Genomic DNA, 20,963 nt, shown 5'->3' on the forward strand with positions numbered 1-20,963 from the left:
ATACTTCAGCCTTACATTCTGAGTGAGTGGCTAACTGCACAACACCTCTCCAAACAAACAGAATACTGTTTTTTCCCAGATGGAAAGCTTTGCAGTAGCTTCAATTACCTCAGACATCCTCTCTGGATGATCAGTGAGATTAGCCAGGTCCCAAGATGGAATTGGTTGTTACTCATAACCACGGGAGCATCACTGGCTTCTACTAGCATGGCTTCCTGCACTGCCAAGGACTTGAATTCTTAAAAAAAGAACACACCCACGGGATAATAAGAATTAATTTTACTTTTAGTTTTCCTTGATTTATTTTTTGATTGGTCTTGGAATTGGAAGAAACAATGGTAAGACGCACAGGACTCTCCCCCCTGCCATGGAATAGAGAATGCATCCATTGCTGGTCCCCCCTTAGACTGCTGTTTACATTATCACACTGCTGTGAGTAGCAAACCGGTCACTCTGAAATGCCCCACTACTAAAAGATTTGACCACTATAAACACCTCTTCTCTAGGGACACTAGAGAAGCAGGTCAAGAACCATAGCAGCACTTGTACTTTACCTGAGGTGTGGCCTGCTGACAAGAGTAAGGCTTCTGTTTGTGGCCCACTGCTAGACTCGTACTGCCCTTCCATGGGGAAGGGGGGGGGGGGGCTGAATGTAAGCCTTCATGCTTACTTATGTACCCACGAGCTGTTTTTTGGGCTGAACCAAAACAGTCTTAAAAGCAGCTTTTACTACAAATCCTTTAGGACCAGGAAGACTGCAATTCACTCTAAATATAAGCCAACTCTTCACAGGGGTGACCATTTCCTTTTAAACAACGAGGAAATCAGGTGATTATTATACATCAACAAAGCCTTCCATCATCAGTGTCTGGGAAAGGGCCCATATTGAGACTGCCAAGGTAAATCTACCACTTAAAGATCCTGTAACATTGGATTAAACACCAATACAAGATCCAAGGGAGATAGCTTGGCAGACAATAATATCTCACAGACCACTGCATCACCAGCATCTGCGAAGACTGGTGGCATTAAGCCCAAAACATGCAGGAGGGAAGAGGGATGGACCCTTCAATGTATATTCAACCATATTGTCAAGGACAGGAGCTCCTGGATTCACTACAAGGACAGCTAGCAACAGAAACTCTCCACCTCCACACTGACTGAGCAAAATGTTGATTACAGTTCTCCTAGTGTGAAACTGGGAAAGTGTGAAGAAAAAAGGGCAGTAAAAGTTATGAAGTTCTGTAAAATTTAATCACTGGCTAATAATTATACTGCCTTGATACCAGCAGAGAATGTGCTTTAAAAAAAGGGGGACAGTCATTATAAAAGAAACAGGAAAAAAGATCTAGAAAGAACTTCACAGCTGTGCTGAAAAAAATGCAGTTCAAGCTGCACCTTAAATACGGGAAGGGGCTTCTAGTAATTATTTACTTCTCCAGTGTTCCATTTTCCCCTAAAGTCAAATGACAAAAGGGCAAAAAAAAATAGAAGACGCTATAAAGTAGCCATTAAATGAGTTGATAAAAGTGTAGAAATCAAAGACTAAAATGAATAAATACTGGTTGAACACAAGATTGCATAAGAACTGTTTCAAAACTACCAGTGCTTCAAGACAAAGCACACAGAAAAACATGAGCTTTTTTACCATACCAGAGAAACAGGAAGGAGAAGATTGTATTAATTTTATGAAAGTACAAATAAACATTTGGACTGGTTTCCCACAGTAACATTTGTTAACAGAGAGTACGCACTGTATGTATGCTAAGATGAAAGCAGTGTGACCTACATTAGTAAAAATAAAAACATGCCGGCAGAAAGAGCTACTCCCCAAAAAAAAAAAAAAAAAAAGTGGCAGAAGGAAAAAGTATTACAAATGGGAACACCATAGTGTTTGTGGGAAATGATTATTCACTATACATTAGGCAAAAGTGAAGCAAGATTCTCCCGGCAATCAAGGGATATTGCAGAATATTTCTTTCCTTGAAGTATCAAACATATGTTTTTGTATGCAAAACAGGCAATAAAATAGTTTAGTCAAGACTTGGCCAACAAGATGAAGTGGACTCTCTCTTTCTGAATCTTCTGTTAATAAGAAAGACCATGACGGCACTTTGCCAGTGAAATCTTTTCCAAAGTTCCAAAGAAAAATGCTTAGAGAGACTGAAAAAAGACAGGGAGCTGACCAGATGAACCAGTGTACCTTGAAGTCAAAACCAGAAATGCGTGTTGAAAAACAGAGGTGATCAAGAAAAAGAACAACAAAGTGAATAAAAATGAGAACTATTAAGTCTTAGTCTTTCAGCTTTTCCCGGTTAGGGGTCGCCACAGTGGAACTCCGGTCCGCTAATGATTGGCAGTGGATTTTTTCGGTGCCGAGTTACCAGCCCAACACACAACCTTAAAAAAAGGCACACTCATTTATGCACGCACCTACCTGCATGTCTTTAAACATCACTTGACCGCAGGGAGGACATGCAGACTCCATACAGAAGGCGCTCAAGCCGAGAATCGAATGGGAGAACCTCTTGCTGTGAGGCGACAACACTAACTGCTGCACCACTGCAACCCACCAGATGCAGTTGAAACACGTGAACTGTGATCCTGCAAGAAGTGGATGAAAAGACTGACAGCTGACTGTGTTAAACTGGTGGAAGAACTGTAAAGCATACACCCCACTGTCACTAATGTTAAGAAATATGCAATGAACTGAAGATACAACAATAGTTAAAACATATTTTTGCTCTTATTAATATTTTATGAAAGTTTCCAGATGTAAATCACATGATATTTTTGGTACAATTAAGAAGTACTTTAGTACACTATACAATTAGAAGGAATTTAAATGCAAGCTAGGAGGCAGTTTTATCACTGACTGTTGAACATAATGTAATTAACTTGTTAAGAGGCACTGACAAGATGTTCACTGAAATTTAAAAAAGGAAAGCAAGACATGAAGTTTGAAACACCGAGAATTGGTCAATTATATAAGCAGTTGCCTCCCCAGCAGTAGTACTTTAATGCATTAAATATAATAGTACACAATTTGGTTTACTTATATAGGATAAACAGTGTACTTTTTCTTTAAAGTACATGTGAACATTTACTGAAAGTATGTTTTCACATTTGGGGAGTAGATAAAGTCCACATACATAGGAGCAGAAGTTCCAATATGCACAACAGCATTGTTAACTCTTAACTGCAGAACAGGTAATAACTGGTGGTGCAGCTATCAGTTTGAAACAACTTCTATTTGGAAAGGTTGACTTTCTTTTTGGAGACTGCATACAGGTGTGTGTGTGTGTGTGTGTGTGTGTGTGTGTGTGTGTGTGTGTGTGATTGCTACATATTAAAAGGGTATGGGTATTTGAAAATATATTTAGCCTTTGTTTCTTGAGTGTTCTTATTGAAGCAAAAAAAAACTGGGAAATGTGACAGATTCACATATGTGAACAGACAGTTACATACAAGATCAGCATGCCAAGCACTAGTGGGTGCATGCAAGCTGCAAGACATAGCCATATATTCAAAATAACTGTCATGTATAATATGTGACAGTAATTACCTTTTATCAGCACGGTTGCATTATCAATGTTAACATGGAATGTAAATGGCCTTTCAGATATAGACAAGAAGCAAGGAGTATTTAAATACATTAAGAAATTTAGAGTGTAAACAGTGATACTACATGAGATGCATCTAGACTGAAATGAGCACATGAATTTAAAAAAAGAAAGTATTACATAAGGGACATTCAGTAGAATATCAAGGATAAAAAGAAAAGGAAAGTAATAATACTGATTACAAGAGGGACCCCAGTGCTGATAGAAAAGGGAAAAAAGAAAAATAATGATAAATTTGTGGTAGAAAGGGGTTACTGACAGTGGGTGGAGACTCACTCAGGCATGTATTCACATGACACGTAAAATTCTGTTGTGGAGCTTAGGAGAAGTTTGTGAAAAGTAATAAGCATTCACAAGGGATTATTAATTATTTGTTAGTGGGTACAGAAACCTGTTTTGCAAGAGTGAGGATGTATTAGGAGATCGAGGAAAAGGAAAATATAACAAAAGAGCATAGACTTCTGAAGAAATGGAATGTGTCAGAATATTTGGCAAGGAAAATGTGAATTCAGAAGCAGGATGCTGACCAAATTTACAAATTATTCCCCAACATACAATAATAGGGCTAGATTGCTCAGACAAAGTATTTTACAGCAACATGTGTACTTAACTAAAAGCTTTGAGATCCATTCAATAATAAATTTTAAGGCAAATATGTGTGGTAGCTATGTAAAATGATGCACTGCTGCTTTTCTAATTATTTGTTAAAAAGAAAGCAGTTTAAGGAATGTGTAGTGGGTATGACTTGAGAGTTTTTAGGGAAAAACTGAAATGACTTCAGAAGGTATAACTAGTGAGTGGGATAAAATGAAAATGGACTTCAAATGCATAGCAGGAAAAAGACAAATGGATATGGGAAGGAAGTATGAGGAACTACTTAGAGGGGCTAGCAATAGTCAAAGTATTACAGAAGGGGAACCTCACAAAACAAGAAGAGGACCAGCTGCAGAATGCCAAATACCCAAACATGCATACCTTTAGAAAGGTTGCTGCTAAAACTATTTATGAAAACACAACAGCAAAAAAAAAAAAAAAAAAAAAAGTTAGGCATTAGAAAGTTGAAAGAGCTGTAGCTAAACATATGGGGCTTATGAAAACACCAGTAGCCATAGATGCATCAAAGATATTTTGCATATTTTATGAAAATGTGCATAAAGCTGTGGCAGGGGGAACCAAGAAAAGCACAAATGGAAATATTTATGGAAAACAAGTTATGTCAAGGCTAGAGTAAAAAGAGGCAAAACAATCAACAGCTAAAGATATGAAGAGATGAAGAAAAACAGTGGTCAAGACTCGGAGTGCTGAAGACCTTTATCAATATGCGATTGCCTAATATGTCTTGGAACGGTGAAATAAATAGTTGATAAATCTAGATCCCTTCTGCCCTTACCAGAGCAAGAGCAGAATCAGAAAGCCCCCAAGAACAGATGGTATTCCTTGAGACATTTGGAAGATGGAGTGAAGAGTGTGACAAAAATCTGAAATTCACATTCCTTGATAAAACAGAGTTAATAATGCAGATATATGAACGGTTGTCAAGAACAATGAAGGTGGAAGAAATCCTCTCTGGCAAACTGCGTTTGAACAGAAGGTGCAGGCAGTGATATCTGCCTTCTCCCCTGTTAACATTTTTAGAACCATCAACAAAGAAAATAAGTGATTCACAAATTCAAAGATATGCCTAATGTGATAATCAAAAAAGTTAACCTTATTTACAAATGTTACTACTCTGTACTCGATAAATGCAGAAAATGACATTTCAGTGGTGAGGAAAAGTTTGAGTCAATTTCAGGTCTGTTTTGGCATATAAAATACATTAAGCTAAAACAGAAGCCATGACAGTAAACCATGCACCCACACATGAACTGGTTTAGCAATACCCATACTTGTGGGGGCATAAGATGAAGTACTTGGATAAGTGAATTAAAAATGATTTTGTTACTGTAGCTAGGAACATGTGGGAAGAGACTGAACAGAAGATAATACAAAAATTAAGAAACTGAAATCTCTTGATTAAGGACATGGAAAGTAAGAAACAAGCAGTAAACATGATTTTAGTCCCTTTTGCCTCACATATGGGTCCGGCATATTTTTATCAACTGGAGGAGAAAATGTGGATGACAATAAGAGCACGAGTTAAATGTAACTAACTTGATTCTCCCTGTATAACAATGTAGTTCAGGGTTACCTGATTTAAAAGGGTACTTTAAAGTCAGCTCATTAAGGTTTATAAACATAACTCAGGCAGAAGGTTATAAATAAAAGATCAAAAAGATGAGGAAATGGGGGAGTTCAAGAATTAGAGAGACTAGGACTCAAGATGCAAGTCCTAGAGCAGAATAGTAACACCCACATAGAATACTATATTAACAAAGTAGCAGAAAGTATTCTAAGAAGGAAAATTCTGGAATGGAAAAGGAAAACAGAGATTTTACAAAAAGAATGTCTACAAACAGGGGGTAAAGAAAATAGGCGAGAGTGGGTCTGGGATTTACTGGGGGAAATCAGCAAATGAATTAAGACATTAGCAACAAATTACTTGTGAGGGAAAAGTAATGTGGGATGATGCTAAATAGGAGTTTGCACTGCAAGTGAGAGTTTGCCTTCCTACCAAGGAATGTAGAGTACAGATAAAGGAAAAGGGGTAGGGGAAAGACTAACATAGGCAGAAGTCTAGAACACAAGATGCTGTTAAAAAGGAATACTCAGGGTGTATAAAATGCTGCATGATAACTGCAAGTGTCAAGTAAATGAAGTCAGAAAAGACTGGGAAATAGACAGAAAAGACTGGGAAACAGACAGAAAAGACTGGGAAATAGACTACAAAGACAAAATTACAAAGGAAAGAATTCTTTAGGGCTTCCAAGTCTGCAACAAAGTCCAGAAGGTTTAGCATTTTTGCATGGAAGTGTCTGCACAGATATTTTTATACTCCAAGTAAACATCAAATGATTTTTCTTAGGTAGATAGCAAGTGTTGGAGATGTGATGGGAAAGAGAGGAAATAGGCGGCATGCTTTTTGAGAAATGTGGCAAGTTGACAGATTTCAGAAATTCCCTACATAGTACTCTGACAGAAATGTTGGACGAAGAACAAATATTAACAACTAAGGAATATTTTTTCAGCTAGGATAAAGGTCTGAACTGCCTAGGCATAATAATGCCCTACTAAGTTTGATGCTACTGGCAGCCAAAACAGACACTACTAAAAATGGAAATCAAAATCTAAACAACTGTAAAGAAAGAAGTACTGTACATTGTAAGGAGATCAAAACTGAATCTGGCTTCTTTACAAGAGGGAAGGAGCAAATTTCATACAAAAATAATTTGTGGCAGTGATATAACCGTTACGGCTGACACTGAGTAACATGGCTGGCATGGAGGCTTCTTGGGAAGCTGGTAAGGTAAATAAACAGATCATCTACTTTGGGGATGGCCTGCTTTCTATTTAGGAGGTAGTCCAGTAGGTCTTGTGAAGGCTGGTCAGACATAGCCTCTCCTAGAAAATGGGTGCTCTGGATAGATTGCCTGACATCCTTATGACAGGACAGTCTCAGTCATGTCATTCTGTGCGGATCTGAGCCTTCTGCTCTAACCTCAGCATAAGCAGAATCAAAATTACAGACATCTAGGTGGCAGCCCAGAGCAATAGTCACAGGCAGGATCCTTATCAACACTTCATTAAGCCAAGACTCGGAGCATGCTAAAGGCTTTTATCAATCTGTGATTACCTGAGGAGTCCAGGATCTTCGACTGGTGAAAAACTGTTGAGGAATCCAGGTTCCAATATGGTCAAAAAGAACATCCTTTTGTCCACTATGTCAGTGCTTTAATTCTCTGTCAAACAGTAAGGTAGTGAAATGCTGTAACATCTGGGTCCTGCGCCAAACCAAAGAACACATGTAAGAGATCACTCCAGGATGTACCGTCAGGATCTTAACTCACTCAGTTAAGGGCTTACACAAGGTATCCATCTTCTTGGGAGCCTCAGAAATAGAATGTGGATGCTTCCAGGCTGCAGAGGTGTTATCCTTAATTATGGCTTTATAAGAGGGATAATCAAAGGCTCCTCAACCTCTTTCCCCAAACACTCATTCAAGTGTTTTGGGAAGGGGGATGGGACCATAACAGACAATAAGCCTTAAAGCTTTAAGGGTCCTCCAAAGGAGGGCTCATCTGGATTACAGTCGTGTGTGTTTAGGTGCAGGAGGCCTTATCTTTATCCACCTCAGAGACAATGGTTCTAGACTTTTTGGCTGCTTGTAGGGCAAAACCAAAATCCAGACTGAAAGAGTTCACACAGAGAAAAGTACTGGATCAAATGTACAATGAACACCTGCTCAATGTCTGGTATCAGGCTACTGGAGTTCAGGGAAACATCTGCCAAATGAGGCGAGAGGACCTGGCAGACACACAATGTGCTGGATGCAGTTCAAATACTGCCTAAACTACAGAGACTTGACTTGCAGATCCTGCAGTGGAAGGATATACTGAATCCTCATCATGGGGCTGTAAAACCATGGTGGACTTCAGTAAGGCTGGGGAAGACAGTGCTCAGTCTTGAGTGCTGCCACAGAAGTACTGCCATATGGTTTAGGATTGACCAGGTGATTCAAGGAGTGGATTCCCAGGGTCTGCTCAGTCGCAGCTGTCTTTAGGACACATGACTAGGAGTGGGCAGTAACTACTCCCTGAGATGCAGCCCCAACATGGCTGCAGGTGTCCCCTCCTCCAGGTTCCTCATCATTAGCTGGCAAAGTATGTATGAAGCACCATGAAGCTACTTTAAACTAATAATGCAGCAATAATTTATATCAGCTATATGTATTCTACACTGCTTTCACTTGGAAGTAGTTACAAATACAAATTCTTAATTTTGTGATAATACAGTTCTGACACTTTTAAGACTTTTTTTTTTTTTTTTTTTTTTTTTTTTTACAGTGCATGTCCATGCTTTACAGTTTTATTTAAGCAGTTTATTGATCATAAGCTGTACAAATAAATTGTTACCCTATTAAGCATTTAAGTATATGCATGCAAATATAATACAATAATGCGTGGCACTGAACATCACAGCGAGGTCACTGGTCTTTACAGAATTATGCAGTTTACCTTCTTTCCTCCTAAGAATGGGTAAAATTTTACAGTTGGATAAGCTCTAATCCCAGCTGTCTGGCACGTGTATGGGTAACTCTGACAATCCACTTTTCCAGCTTTCACTTTGCCTTTGACAGTCTAATAAAAACATACAAACAGAAATACTACATTTTAATGATCACATAAATATTTCTGTTTAAGTAACTTCAAATTCTCATACTCTTTCACCGACCTCCCTTAAACCATTTTTTTGCCTGGATGGTGCATTCCTACCTACTTTTAAGCAAGTCAAAGACATTACTAAACATGCAAGCTAAAGTGTTAAACTCTGGTCAAAGTTCTACTGCTTGAACTTTTACACAAAAGTGTCACTGTGTAGTTTATGATATTGTGTTTCTTTCTAGCACCTTTATTGAATTATCACTTGTGACATATGTGGCAGGCAAACATTAAAGTAATCAAACCATATTAACAAGCTCACATTTACAAACATTACACGTCACACATATGGTTATATAACCAAAGCAACATTACATAAGCATTTAGTGTTGCTACCCCTCCATTTTTTCCCCCCAGAGTGTCCAGAAATAGACAGCACTCCGGTTCTCCAGTTCTCGATCTGAGACTCCAGAAATTGAAGTGTTTCATCAGCGCATCTGTATGCTGATGAAAAATCTACATCACCATCTTGGTTGACTGGCTGCTTACTGCAGTGAGAAAGAGCCAATCAACAAGCTCACACAGCGAGCAGCCAATCAACACATAGACTAGCTAGATGCCCGTGAAAATTAAGAAATAAAAAGCAGGACATTCATCTACTTTTTATATTTTTTTAAAAAAAAAGGTGGAGGAAGGAAGGACTGAGATTTTCTAATTACTGGATTGGAATTGCATCATCTACAGACACCCTCTCCAGCTCAAAATCAATTTGGTTCGGTGGACTGGTCTTGCTGCTGCTTCTCTTGTGCCTTACCTGCTCTTCAGTTGCTGCGATTGGGACTTGGGAGGTCTGCTAACAGAAGGGAAGGTGCTGTGGTGTATGCTTGCTTTTACTGCTCTGCTGCATAGGGAAGTGGAATTTAACAGACCTTTTTGTTTTTCCCTGCCTGCTGCTTGCTCTGCACTGTGTTAGCCTGTGTCTTGCCTGCCCTGTTCTGCCTGTGATTGTCCCAGGAACCCTGCTGCTTTTCTCAGAGGTAAGTGGAATTTAAACTGGAAAATATTTTTGATTTGTAAAGGCTTACAGTGTGACAAAGGGAATGTGATACTGCCAGCACAGCTACTAATGAATTTTGTAAATGTTACATTTACAAAATCCACTAGTAGCTGTGCTGGCAGTATCTCATTCATTGATACAGTTATAACACAAGCATCTTATACAAATCAAGCACTTATGATTTGTATAAGATGCTTGTGTTATAACTGTATCAAGGTAGATGTGGTAATTACAAACTAGAAAGGATACCAACTGTATAATTTCTAGTTTGTAATCACCACATCTACCATGATCTGTAGTTTTCTAGGGTACTGTCTCTGTCGGAGATATACAGCAAGGCTTAGTTTGGCTGTTTTTACTGCAATTTTATTTTAAATATTTTCATGTGGTTTTGTACTTTGATGTTACAGTGAATATATGCTGAGTACATGATTTGTATAAGATACTTGTTATGACTGAAGAACTGTCATTTCTAGTTTGTGTTATCACCACAATGTTTACCTTGATCTGTGTTTTCTGGGGTGTACTGTCTTAGGTATATAGTGAGGCTTACTTTAGCTGTTTTTCTTTGAGACTGTACTGCAATGTTATTTGAAATATTTCATGTGGTTTGGAACACTGATGTCACAGTAAATATATACAGAGTATTTTCTTTTATTAGTAAATATATTTAAACCTTTCATTGTGGCATAGAGATATTTAAGTTTAGAGAGTACTTACATATTTGGGGACACTATGTGGGCCACTCTACCTTGCCGTTGGTCAAACTACCAATGTTTGTTGTTTATCTTTCGGCTTTTCCCGGTTAGGGGTCGCCACAGCTGAACTCCGGTCCGCTAATGATTGGCAGTTGGTTTTTAAGGTGTCGAGTTGCCAGCCCGACTCCCAACCTTCAACGAAGGCACGCCCATTCAACGCATGTCTTCCGAACGCCCACTCGACCGCGGGGAAGACATGCAGACTCCACACAGAAGGCACTCCCAACCCAAGCCGAGAATCGAATGGGAGAACCTCTTGCTGTGAGGCAACAACGCTACCGCTGCACCACCGCAGAAGTATCACGTTGGTCAAACTACCAATCTGTGTTAATATTACTACTGCACACTAAGATTGGACACACATTGTTAAGGGCCTTAAAGGAGCTGATAAGGAGCAGGTGGCAATGAAAACTACCTTATAGTCTGGGCAAAAGGAGGCATATTTATCAAACCTGTGCTAGCCTTTCCCAGGTGTGTGTGTGTGTGTGTGTGTGTGTGTGTGTGTGTGTGTGTGTGTGTGTGTGTGTGTGAGTGTGTGTGTGTGTGTGTGTGTGTGCGCGTGTTTATGCATGTGTGTTTGTGCGTGTGTGTGTGTGTGTGTGTGTGTGTGTGTGTGTGTGTGTGTGTGTGTGTGTGTGTGTGTGTGAATCACACCTCAGTGTGTGTGTCAACTGCTTGAGTGGGGGCCCAAACCACTGGTTTGACAAATAGGGAGCTGGAGGTCTTGACCTGTCCACTCTGCTCAATTCTATAGCTGTGCCAGTGGGAAGTCTTATTGGGGATCTGCAGAAAGAGGGAGAAACCAGCCCTGAATTGACTATGGTCTCTGTGCTGTTAAGGGAAATTGCACTTGATGCAGAGTGCTGCATCTGGGAATACTGTGGGTACTTGTCATCCTCTGTGAACATCCCCCACTGCTGCCAGTGCATACGCTCCCGTAGTGGTGGGTCACCACATAGAATAAGTTTAAAATGAATAACTATGGATGCATTGTAAAGCTTCTTGCAACTTTTAGTCTGCTGATGCTCCTGTATTTATTGTGATCCGATATTGTGCTAACAGGCCAGATATGCTTGCTGCAACCAATTAGGTTTGAACAATTTTAAGCCGTATATGATGGAAATGTTTTATTCTAGCCCCTATATGTTTGAATATAACACTGACATGTGTCTTTCAAAACAGTCTTGTGTTTCATAGTGGCAAATCTCCTATGAGAAGCGTCATTTTAAATTTGCCCTTTTTACACTTTGTTCAGGTTTCTTGTGCTAAAAGGTATGGCTTAAAAGCATTTGTGGATATTAAACTTCATATCTTTAAGGAAATGCACAGTAGAGTAAAAACTGTTATTCTAGCACTTTACTAAGACTAACGTTTATGTCTCTAGCACTAGGCTATCTAGGTTGAAATGTACTGTGGTGATTAGAAGAGAATGGATAGATTTTTGTCTCGTTGTTCTCATACTGTGTGGATTTCTACCAAATGACAGAGACCTGAAGTCACTAAAAAATGTTGTTAGGCTTCTAATCTTTAAGAAAATGCATGTCCTGTTCTAGGATTGCAATATTTTAAAATCTCTCTGATTTTTGAGCTGTCTTTACGCAAGTTATTACTGTTGCAGCCAGACAGTATTATGATTTCTGAGCTATGTATTTCGTCTTTATCATCTTGTCGGCCCACACTATGTCTAGTTTGTCTTTACGCAAGTTATTACAGTTATAGCCACAGGGTATGATTGCCATGTATTTCATCTTTATCATCTTGTCAGCCCACAGTATATCTGAACTTTGTCGCTGTGTCCAGACTCAGCTGGATAACTTTGCATTGCATTCTGCGTAACAGTAGAGGGTCTTTACTTGGGATATTGTTGCTTTAGTGTCTGATCCACAGGTTTTTAGACACAGTTGAATGCCTTCTGTGCATGTTCTGCTGTCACACCAGGTTCACGTGCGTGACAGCTGCAGAATGTCCCTCAGACAGGAGTTGGTTTTGCTGCCTTTCATTGCTTGACATTCACTGTTAATTTTTCATGTGGAGTCTCTGCCTTCTTTCACGTTTTTTCCTTATACCATCTTGGTATTACCAAGGTGTAAAAGTCTGGAGATTCACATGTGAATGTGAGAAACTCTGGCTAGTGCCTGGTTTTGATTTTGTATTAATAGCTGTTTTGGTTCATTGTAGTAGTGTTGAGCAAGGATCCTGCAAGAATCATATTCGGGAAAAGGTCAGTGGATCAGCAAGAGGATGAAAGCGTGTCTGCTAAGAAGTTTTTCTGCAGTTATAATAAGGTGTGGGAGCAAAGCTACTCATAGGTAAGACCTGTTCCAAATGCAGATGCCATGGCAAAGTGCACATCCTGCATAACAACTTTCACTGTAAAACAGGATGGGGAAAAGGCACTGAAAAGCCATCAGAAGTCAGAGAAATGTCAGCTCCAGAGGCAGAACCTTGTAATGACAAAGTTTATTCAGCCACGTAGTGCAACCAGTGAAGCTTCCAAAGTGACTGCAGCTGAAGTGACAGCAATCTATCATGGAGTGAAACAGTCACTCATATATATCCATGGACTGTGGAGGTAAGCTGGCACAGACAGTTTTCCCCGACTCTAGTTTGACTTTGAAATTCAGCTGTGGGAAGACAAAATCTGAGAATACTGTAATGAATGTACCTGCACCTCATTCAGAGGAGCTCCTTCTACAGGAACTTGGCAATTCTAGGGTTGCCACCTTTTCAAATGTTCAAAGTGGGACATTTTTGGTACAAACATCACATTTTGCAGGGCAAAACATACCCATGACCAGTACAAAGGACAGAACTTCAGTTTTTTTGCCTAAATAAAAGCTTATTCTTGTAGCATTTTAGTTCCTTATTCTGTTTCTTATAACATTTAGGTGTTTCAGATACAGAATAATTGATTTATGCAACTATTAAATAAAATATAGGAAATAATGTTGTCCTAAAATTTCAGGACATTTGCCATTTTTTCAATTTTTTTGCAGGACACAACTGCCCAATGAGGGACTGTCCCTCGCAAAGTGGGACAGGTGGTAACCCTAGGCAATTCTTATTTCTCAGTGGGATCAGATGCATCCAATACAGGGAACAGAAAAAATGTTCCCCTTGGTTATTCAGTACTTCACTCACACCCATGGCACACAACAGAAACTTCTGGACTTCTATGAGGATCATAACGAAAGTGCTGACAGCATCTTTACAAGAATAAAGGACTTCTTTGTGCAGAAAGGACAAAGTACAAAACATTGCTAGCTATGCTGCAGATAGTGCCTCGATTATGGAAAACACAGGTCTGGTTTTAAAAGTTTGAAATCTGAGGTGCCTTACATCATTGCAGCGAACTGTTTATGCCACGTAATACGTAACTGTGCCAAGCATACAAGCAACTGCCTTGCATGGTTTGATGTGGAGACTCTGGTTTTGAAACTACATAGTGAGTTTAACATCTGCTAAAAAATGGCACTGTTAAAAGAATTCTATTCTTTCCTAGACCAGGACTTTAAGGAAATCATGCAGCATGTTGTAAAAAGGTGGCTGTCTTTGTTCCCAGCTGTGGCAAGGCTGGTAGAATGCTGGCCTGCTATTAAAAGTTATTTTATTAGTCAAGGGCCTGAGGACCGTCACCCCCTTATCTGGAGATCTGTGATGGCTGATGAGGATGGCATCAGTGGGGATATCTCAGAGGCGGAGTGCTACATATATTTCATGCACTACATCCTGCAGGTATTCCACAAGTCTATAGCAAAGCTTGAAAGTAACACCGTCTCTGCTCCAGAGTTGTATACAGTGATGAAAAGTCTTAAAGATGAGTTGCAGAGAAGGCTACATGACCAATTCTTTGGTGCTAAAGTTTCATCTGTCTTACAGCACTTTACTCCAGCTGTCACACAGGTCTGTAGGGACTTCTTTGATTTTTACAGTAAAGCACTCTGTTACCTACAGAAGTGGTTTAACTATGATAATAGTTCCTTTAAAGCTATGCAGATCCTCAGCCTCCAACATCCTGTAACTTGGCCAGAAGTGCGTATAGTTACAGATGTTTTCAAACTGGATGTGGACATTGAAGTGCCTTTACTCAGACTACTGCATATTAACTGCTGCATCGCCAGCCCTGTTACAGATGACAGAGGCATCTGTAAGTGATCGCTGGGTGACTTTTTTTTAGTAAAGCTCCAGACTGCAAACCACTTTACAGATTGGTGCAGTTTGCCCTTTCAATCCCACCCAGCAATAGCTTTGTGGAAAGGGTTTTTCACTTATGGGGAATGCGTGGACTGATACAAGAAACAGAATACTTGTGTCTCTTGTGAAGGCCGAGTTGCAGGTCAAGCTAAATTTTAACATGAGTTGTTCGCAATTTTATTCATTTGTGAAAAATAACCAGCCATTACTTGAGGCTGCCAGATCAAATGCAAAATACAGCTTCAAGTATAAGCAGTGATTTTCTGGCAAGAAAATTGTGAAGCCACTTTATACAATTGCTTTTCTTTTTCATCCATTGGTGTCATTTTGATGAACTGTTGTGTGTGTAGTAAACCCTTAACGTACTGCTTTGAATGAATTACTACTAAATGTTTTTTTTTACATCTGAGTAATTGTATTTTTCCATTTTAGTACTAACTACATGTGATATTAAACTTGTGCTGAAAGGTTAGTAGTTTTCTCATCCAGTGGTCATTTTGATGCATTGTATTGTGATGTACTGTTGTGTGTAGTGAACCCTTGAATGAAGTACTGCTAAATAAAGTTTTTTTTTTTAATTTACTTCTGACTCATTGCATATTTTCCATTTAGTGGTAACTGTACGTGATATTCAAGACTTGTGCTGAAGGGTGCTAGAGAAAAGGGCGTGGCTATTAAAGGGAATGGTTGTGGCTTGATTGTGCATGGAGCAGGGTTTATTTGTCAGGAAATGACACAATAGAAAAGTGGCAACGCTTTAAACTGTTCTCAAACTTCAGTCCACCTCCAAAACATTTTCCTGCATGCATTGTTCCCACAGTTTCCATTTTTCCATGTAATTTACTCCAACCCTTTTCTAAAGATCCCACATCCTGTTATTTTACCTCTGTTACAATATTCACCACTTCAAGTATAGTTGGTTTAGAATTTGATTTCCATTTTCTAGTAACCATTTTTTTTTTTGGCAGCCACCAGAATTAAACTTAACAAGGACTTACTATGTCTAGGCATTTGCATTTTCACTATACTGCAAGCAGTGACCTTCTGACATCTCTCCTAAAAGTCAGAAATTACCAATAATTTGATTACCAAACAGTTCATCAGAGAAGAAAATGATTTGCAGCTCTCCTTCTGCACCTCATTATGGAACCCAGAGCCACACAGTTTTGTGTGTGTGTGTGTGTGTGTGTGTGTGTGTGTGTGTGTGTGTGTGTGTGTGTGTGTGTGTGTGTGTGTGTGTGTGTGTCCAGGTCTAAGCCCCCATTTCTCTGAGGGTTGGGCCCCTTTGTGAAAGTGAGAATACCTTCTAAGATTGAAAATTCTGCTAAAATGGACCTTTACATCCCTGACAGGTCAGCAGGGTTCAATTCCTCTGATCTTTGGCCTTGCATTCTATTAAAAGTGTGTGTGTGTGTGAACTGCCTTAACACCATTCTGCATATCACTACCCTTTCATATATGTTTTCTATGGCCAATAAAGACATGAATGACAGAGTGTATCTACAAAATGGGCCTCCAACTTCTAAAACAACTTAGTTCTAGTTTTAAGATGGAGAAGACACTGTATGAATTTCCATTAAGTTGTGTTTCCTCGCTACGCAGCTAGTTAAATGAGCAACATAATTACTGACACATAAGCCAAATGTAGAAACAGCATAAGGCTTTCTGCATCATACGAATAAAGCCACTTGGAGTCCTCATCTAACAGCAGCTTGCTGAGGTGGACAGGACAATGCTGCCGATCACGAGCAGCCATGGCAACTGGTGATGCTGCAAAAGGATACTATTTCCAAACAGCTGTACCTCGTAGGACAGTAGTACTTTTTATACATCCAGTGAGCTGTGATCTGAAGTTTTAGATCTTTTCCAAAATAAATTTAACAATGACTTAACAGTACAAAACAGCAGAACCGTGGAAGGTTATTTTGAAAGGTGGAAAAATGTTGCCATTTACACATGCTTTACAGTCATCAGCTATCAAGGAAACAAATTAAAAAGCTCATTTTCTGATGCAAATTTCCAAAGAATGAAACTTCAGTGGAAAAGGAATTCTGTCCAGAAATGTTATGGAGGGAAAGGGAAGGACTGGACATCACTTTCTTTACTGGACTCACCTTCCATCTCAAAATAAGACTCAGACTGTACATCAAAGCCCTCTTCTGTATCAGATTTACTTTCTGTTAACCAAGTAAGCGAAGCAGGTGAAATGTGCTTTTCAGGGATGACACAGCAGCACCAAGGGACTTGCACCTTTTGCAGCAAAAAATCTACAGGATAATGCACTAATTAGGATTTACAGTCAACCTTGTGTGATGAGCTGCCAAGCAATGGTCAGATTAAAGGATTTTGGGAATGCAGTCTTAACCATCTGTCTATGGCTCCATTGAGAGTTTAAGGACACCTTCCAACACTAGACAGTATCTAGGAGGAGAATAGGTGGGCAACCTTTTGATAAGCTGTGCCAGGCCTTTGATGGACACCATAAACGACACCCTCAGTGAAGAATATTTCCAAGATGATTTAAGAAGTTTCCATTCCCCTGGAGAGATTCATTTTTTTTCCTGAATACTCTGACAATTTAAGAATTCATCATCAGCGACTCCAGAAAGGTCTGAGACGAATCATCAAACACAAATAAAGCTTTAAAGGCTGCATGCCCTCTTTGACTTTAAAGAGGTGTGTATAATGAGAATAATGCAATGAAATCATCCAGGTCTAAGCCCCCATTTCTCTGAGGGTTGGGCCCCTTTGTGAAAGTGAGAACACCTTCTAAGACTGAAAATTCTGCTAAAATGGACCTTTACATCCCTGACAGGTCAGCAGGGTTCAATTCCTCTGATCTTTGGCCTTGCATTCTATTAAAAGTGTTAATAGCATTTGGCCCTTCAATAACAATCAGTAGGGTTTAAAGGTAATTTTATGTTTGGATAACTTACGAAGCGCAAGTCGAAAGATAAAGATCAAAAGTGCTGGTCTTGTGAGGGTATTTTTGGCCACAAAAATACTTATGAAAGAGTACTCTTTTTATTTTATTTATTGTTTAGTTTGCATTTGTTTCAGCAGGTGAATGAGCTGGAAAACGTAGTCACAGAGCAGAGACATACTAAACAAAATATAGGGCACAAGCTTAACTATTACTAGTGAATGACAGTCCTGTCTGATACTTTCTGAAACCAAAGATAGCGGACAAAAAAATCTGGGATAAATAATTTCAAAAGAAAGCTAATTTCACATGAAAAGACTATGCTGGCTCTGTGGGTAAAGTGGGATGGACTACTGAATGTGACCCAGGAGACTTGGGTTTGATTTGCAAAACCCATCCCTGAGGAAATGGACAAAGTAATGTATAAAACTTTGTATATTTTTATTAAATCATGATTTATTTATTAAATATAAATTTATACTTGGCATTTTTGACAGGCCACCTATACCAGGGGAAGGGGTGGAGTTTATTGCCAAGAACTAGCAGTAATTGGTGGAGACCAAAGACACTACTCCAGAGGCATGTGCACATCTAAAGCAGATTGGGAAACGGGGCAGAACAGAGACTAGGGCAACTAAAAATGTTTTCTGCTGCTATCAGTGAAAGGGATGCCCTGATCTCCTCTCAACACATGTTCCTGACTGCAAACACTAAGGATTTCCCTGCTTGGGGTGTCAGTCTGAAGGGGTAAGTCAGAGTGGTGTCAGTGAGGGTAAAGGGGACAATCAAGGAGAGGCTCGAAGACACAGATGAAGGCAAACTGTGATGGGAATTAGGAGGAAAGAATGAAAATTCATTACAAATACAACTACACAGCAAGTCCAGTTCCATGATGTACAATTACCATTTTAATATAATTACTTTAAACAAATTTGCTACTTCTGATATTGTTCTTGCTGTCAAAGAAACAAAAAACAGATGACAAGACCTTTGAGTAATTTCAAAGAGAATGCCATTTCCATTGAATAAATAATGATGACTGCAAATAAGTAAGTAAACTTCATTAAATAAAAAAACAAGTAATCTCTGTGGTATCCCTTAAGTCTCAAAACAACCCACTATACAGTATAGTGGGTCCAAAACAAAACAGGGTAAGAAACTTGTGTGTGGAAGTTTTTCAATTCCTGTATGTCTAGTTAATCACTATAAATTAAAAAGCAGAAAAGAATCAGAAAATGGTAGTAGAAGTAGCGAACTTAAAAACGTCCGAAATCAAAAAAATAAAAACTTATTTTGAAGTATTATTAATATCACACAACACTATTAACTCTATTAGGTATTCAGAAGTAATCTAAGCAGGGCAGACAGTCTTTTTCCAGTCAAAAATCCTTTATTAAGCAAACAGACCTTAACAAAGGATTTTTGACTGGAAACAGACTGTTTACCCCACTTGGATTACTTCTGAATATCTAACAGGGTTAATAATTCTGTATGAAAATAATATTTCAAAATAAGTTTTTATTTTGTGATTTAGGATGTTTTTAAAGTTCACTACTTCTACCATGATTTTTTTCAGTTTTCTAATATATAGTGATTAACCAGACAAATGGAATTTAAAAACTTTCACACACAGAAGTTTCTCACACTGTTAACTGTGAGTCTGATGTGCAACAGCAGAAAACTTACAAAATGGAGGGTCACCCCACCTACTTATGGGAGTCTTCCACTGATACTGAAGTGTGTAGAACAGTTAAATAACGTTGGAAAAATGAATGTAGGGCATACAAACAAAAGTGAGAGAACCTATAGATAACTGCTGAATAAACTGAGTCACAGAAGCAATGCTTGGAGTATATAAGATGTTCACCCAATTGCTCCTGTTGACCACAACAGCTCAAAAAATAAATGTTTTTGTGAAGGCATTTTACCATCAACATTATTAAAATTACTGAGAACTTAACTTTAGAATGTTGACACACTTACCCTAGCAAGAAGTTCAAATTCTGGAGCAAAACTTTGACAGGGTCCACACCAGGGAGCATAGAAATCAATAACCCAGCTGTCTTTCCCATGTAATACTTTTTGAGTAAAATCTTCGTGTGTCAAATCCACCGATGCACGAGGCAGATATCTAGTTAAAGATAATATGACACAAAAGTCAAATTATAGTGTCAACAATAACACTTTCATAAAAAACTGCAAAACTTGTCCATAACATATCAAGATTTAGCATAACACTTGAAATAAGTGTCTCAAAATGACTTACCCAAGTCCCCAAGCACGCAGTGAGTAAGCATCTCTGTGCCAACCATTGTAGATACTTTAAGAAATAAAAAAAAAAAACGATTTGTGTAATCAAAACGTTTATATGCTTTGTGTACTACATATACATTTAATAAAGAAACAGCAGCTAAAGCACAAATTTTAGTAAAACCCGCAACAGTTTAAACATGAGTGTTTTTTAATCAAAGCATGTTCATTAATCGTATTAAAACTAACACTATTCTATATTTTATTCTTGCCATCTGTGAAACTTACGCTGCTGCAATGAGCCCATTTTTAGAGATTAATTGAGAAAGGATCTGAGAAAGCAAAACAGCTACATTATGTGCTGTAAGTTTCTTAGGTAAGTAAAGCTGCAAAATGTGCAATTATGACAGAGAATTAAAATCACTAGCGATGAAAGCCATAAGGGAGGACTATACAGCAGCTGAAGCCCCCCCACAGGCTACAAAGAAACTTGCATAGTACATGAAATACAACTCAAGAGTTTGCTGGACTCAACCTGTGGATTTCTCATTTTAAAAATCAATCCAAAGTCCCATACATATTTGACACAGATACAGGCAGTGATCTACAGATATCTAATCTCTCAGGTAGTGGATCTGTGCATTGGACCCTTGCAGTTTGATCCTGCAGAGGACTTAGAGAGTTCTGCAGCTTTCTGCAGACAGTTATATTTGGAACTGGCGCAACAAGGGATATTTCCTCAACAAACTGAGATTCATCATAGTTTAGGAGAGCTCCCACATTACACAGCTAGACAGAGTGGGGTCCTTTTAAGGTCTGTCTCAGAGGAGTTAAGGGAGGTACTCTTTTTTTTTTCAAAACAGGTTTATTGTTTTAACATACAAGAGAAATATCATAATTTTA

At 38.8% G+C, this 20,963-nt stretch overlaps 1 protein-coding gene across 3 annotated transcripts in view; it reads right to left on the reverse strand.

The window, feature by feature from the left end:
- DNAJC10 (DnaJ heat shock protein family (Hsp40) member C10) overlaps positions 1-20,963 on the reverse strand; it is a 646,899-nt gene that overhangs the window by 83,496 nt on the left and 542,440 nt on the right. For all 3 annotated transcript variants that reach the window (XM_044075252.1, XM_044075253.1, XM_044075251.1), the window contains 3 exons: positions 20,077-20,130; positions 19,794-19,941; positions 8,735-8,857 (listed from right to left, as the gene is read on the reverse strand). In XM_044075252.1, coding sequence (XP_043931187.1) covers positions 8,735-8,857; positions 19,794-19,941; positions 20,077-20,130 — 325 coding nt within the window. The remainder of the gene's footprint in view (positions 1-8,734; positions 8,858-19,793; positions 19,942-20,076; positions 20,131-20,963) is intronic.

The sequence above is a fragment of the Protopterus annectens genome, chromosome 6.part0 (assembly GCF_019279795.1).
Source record: "Protopterus annectens isolate FY-2018-M chromosome 6.part0, PAN1.0, whole genome shotgun sequence".
Classification (NCBI taxonomy): domain Eukaryota; kingdom Metazoa; phylum Chordata; order Ceratodontiformes; family Protopteridae; genus Protopterus; species Protopterus annectens.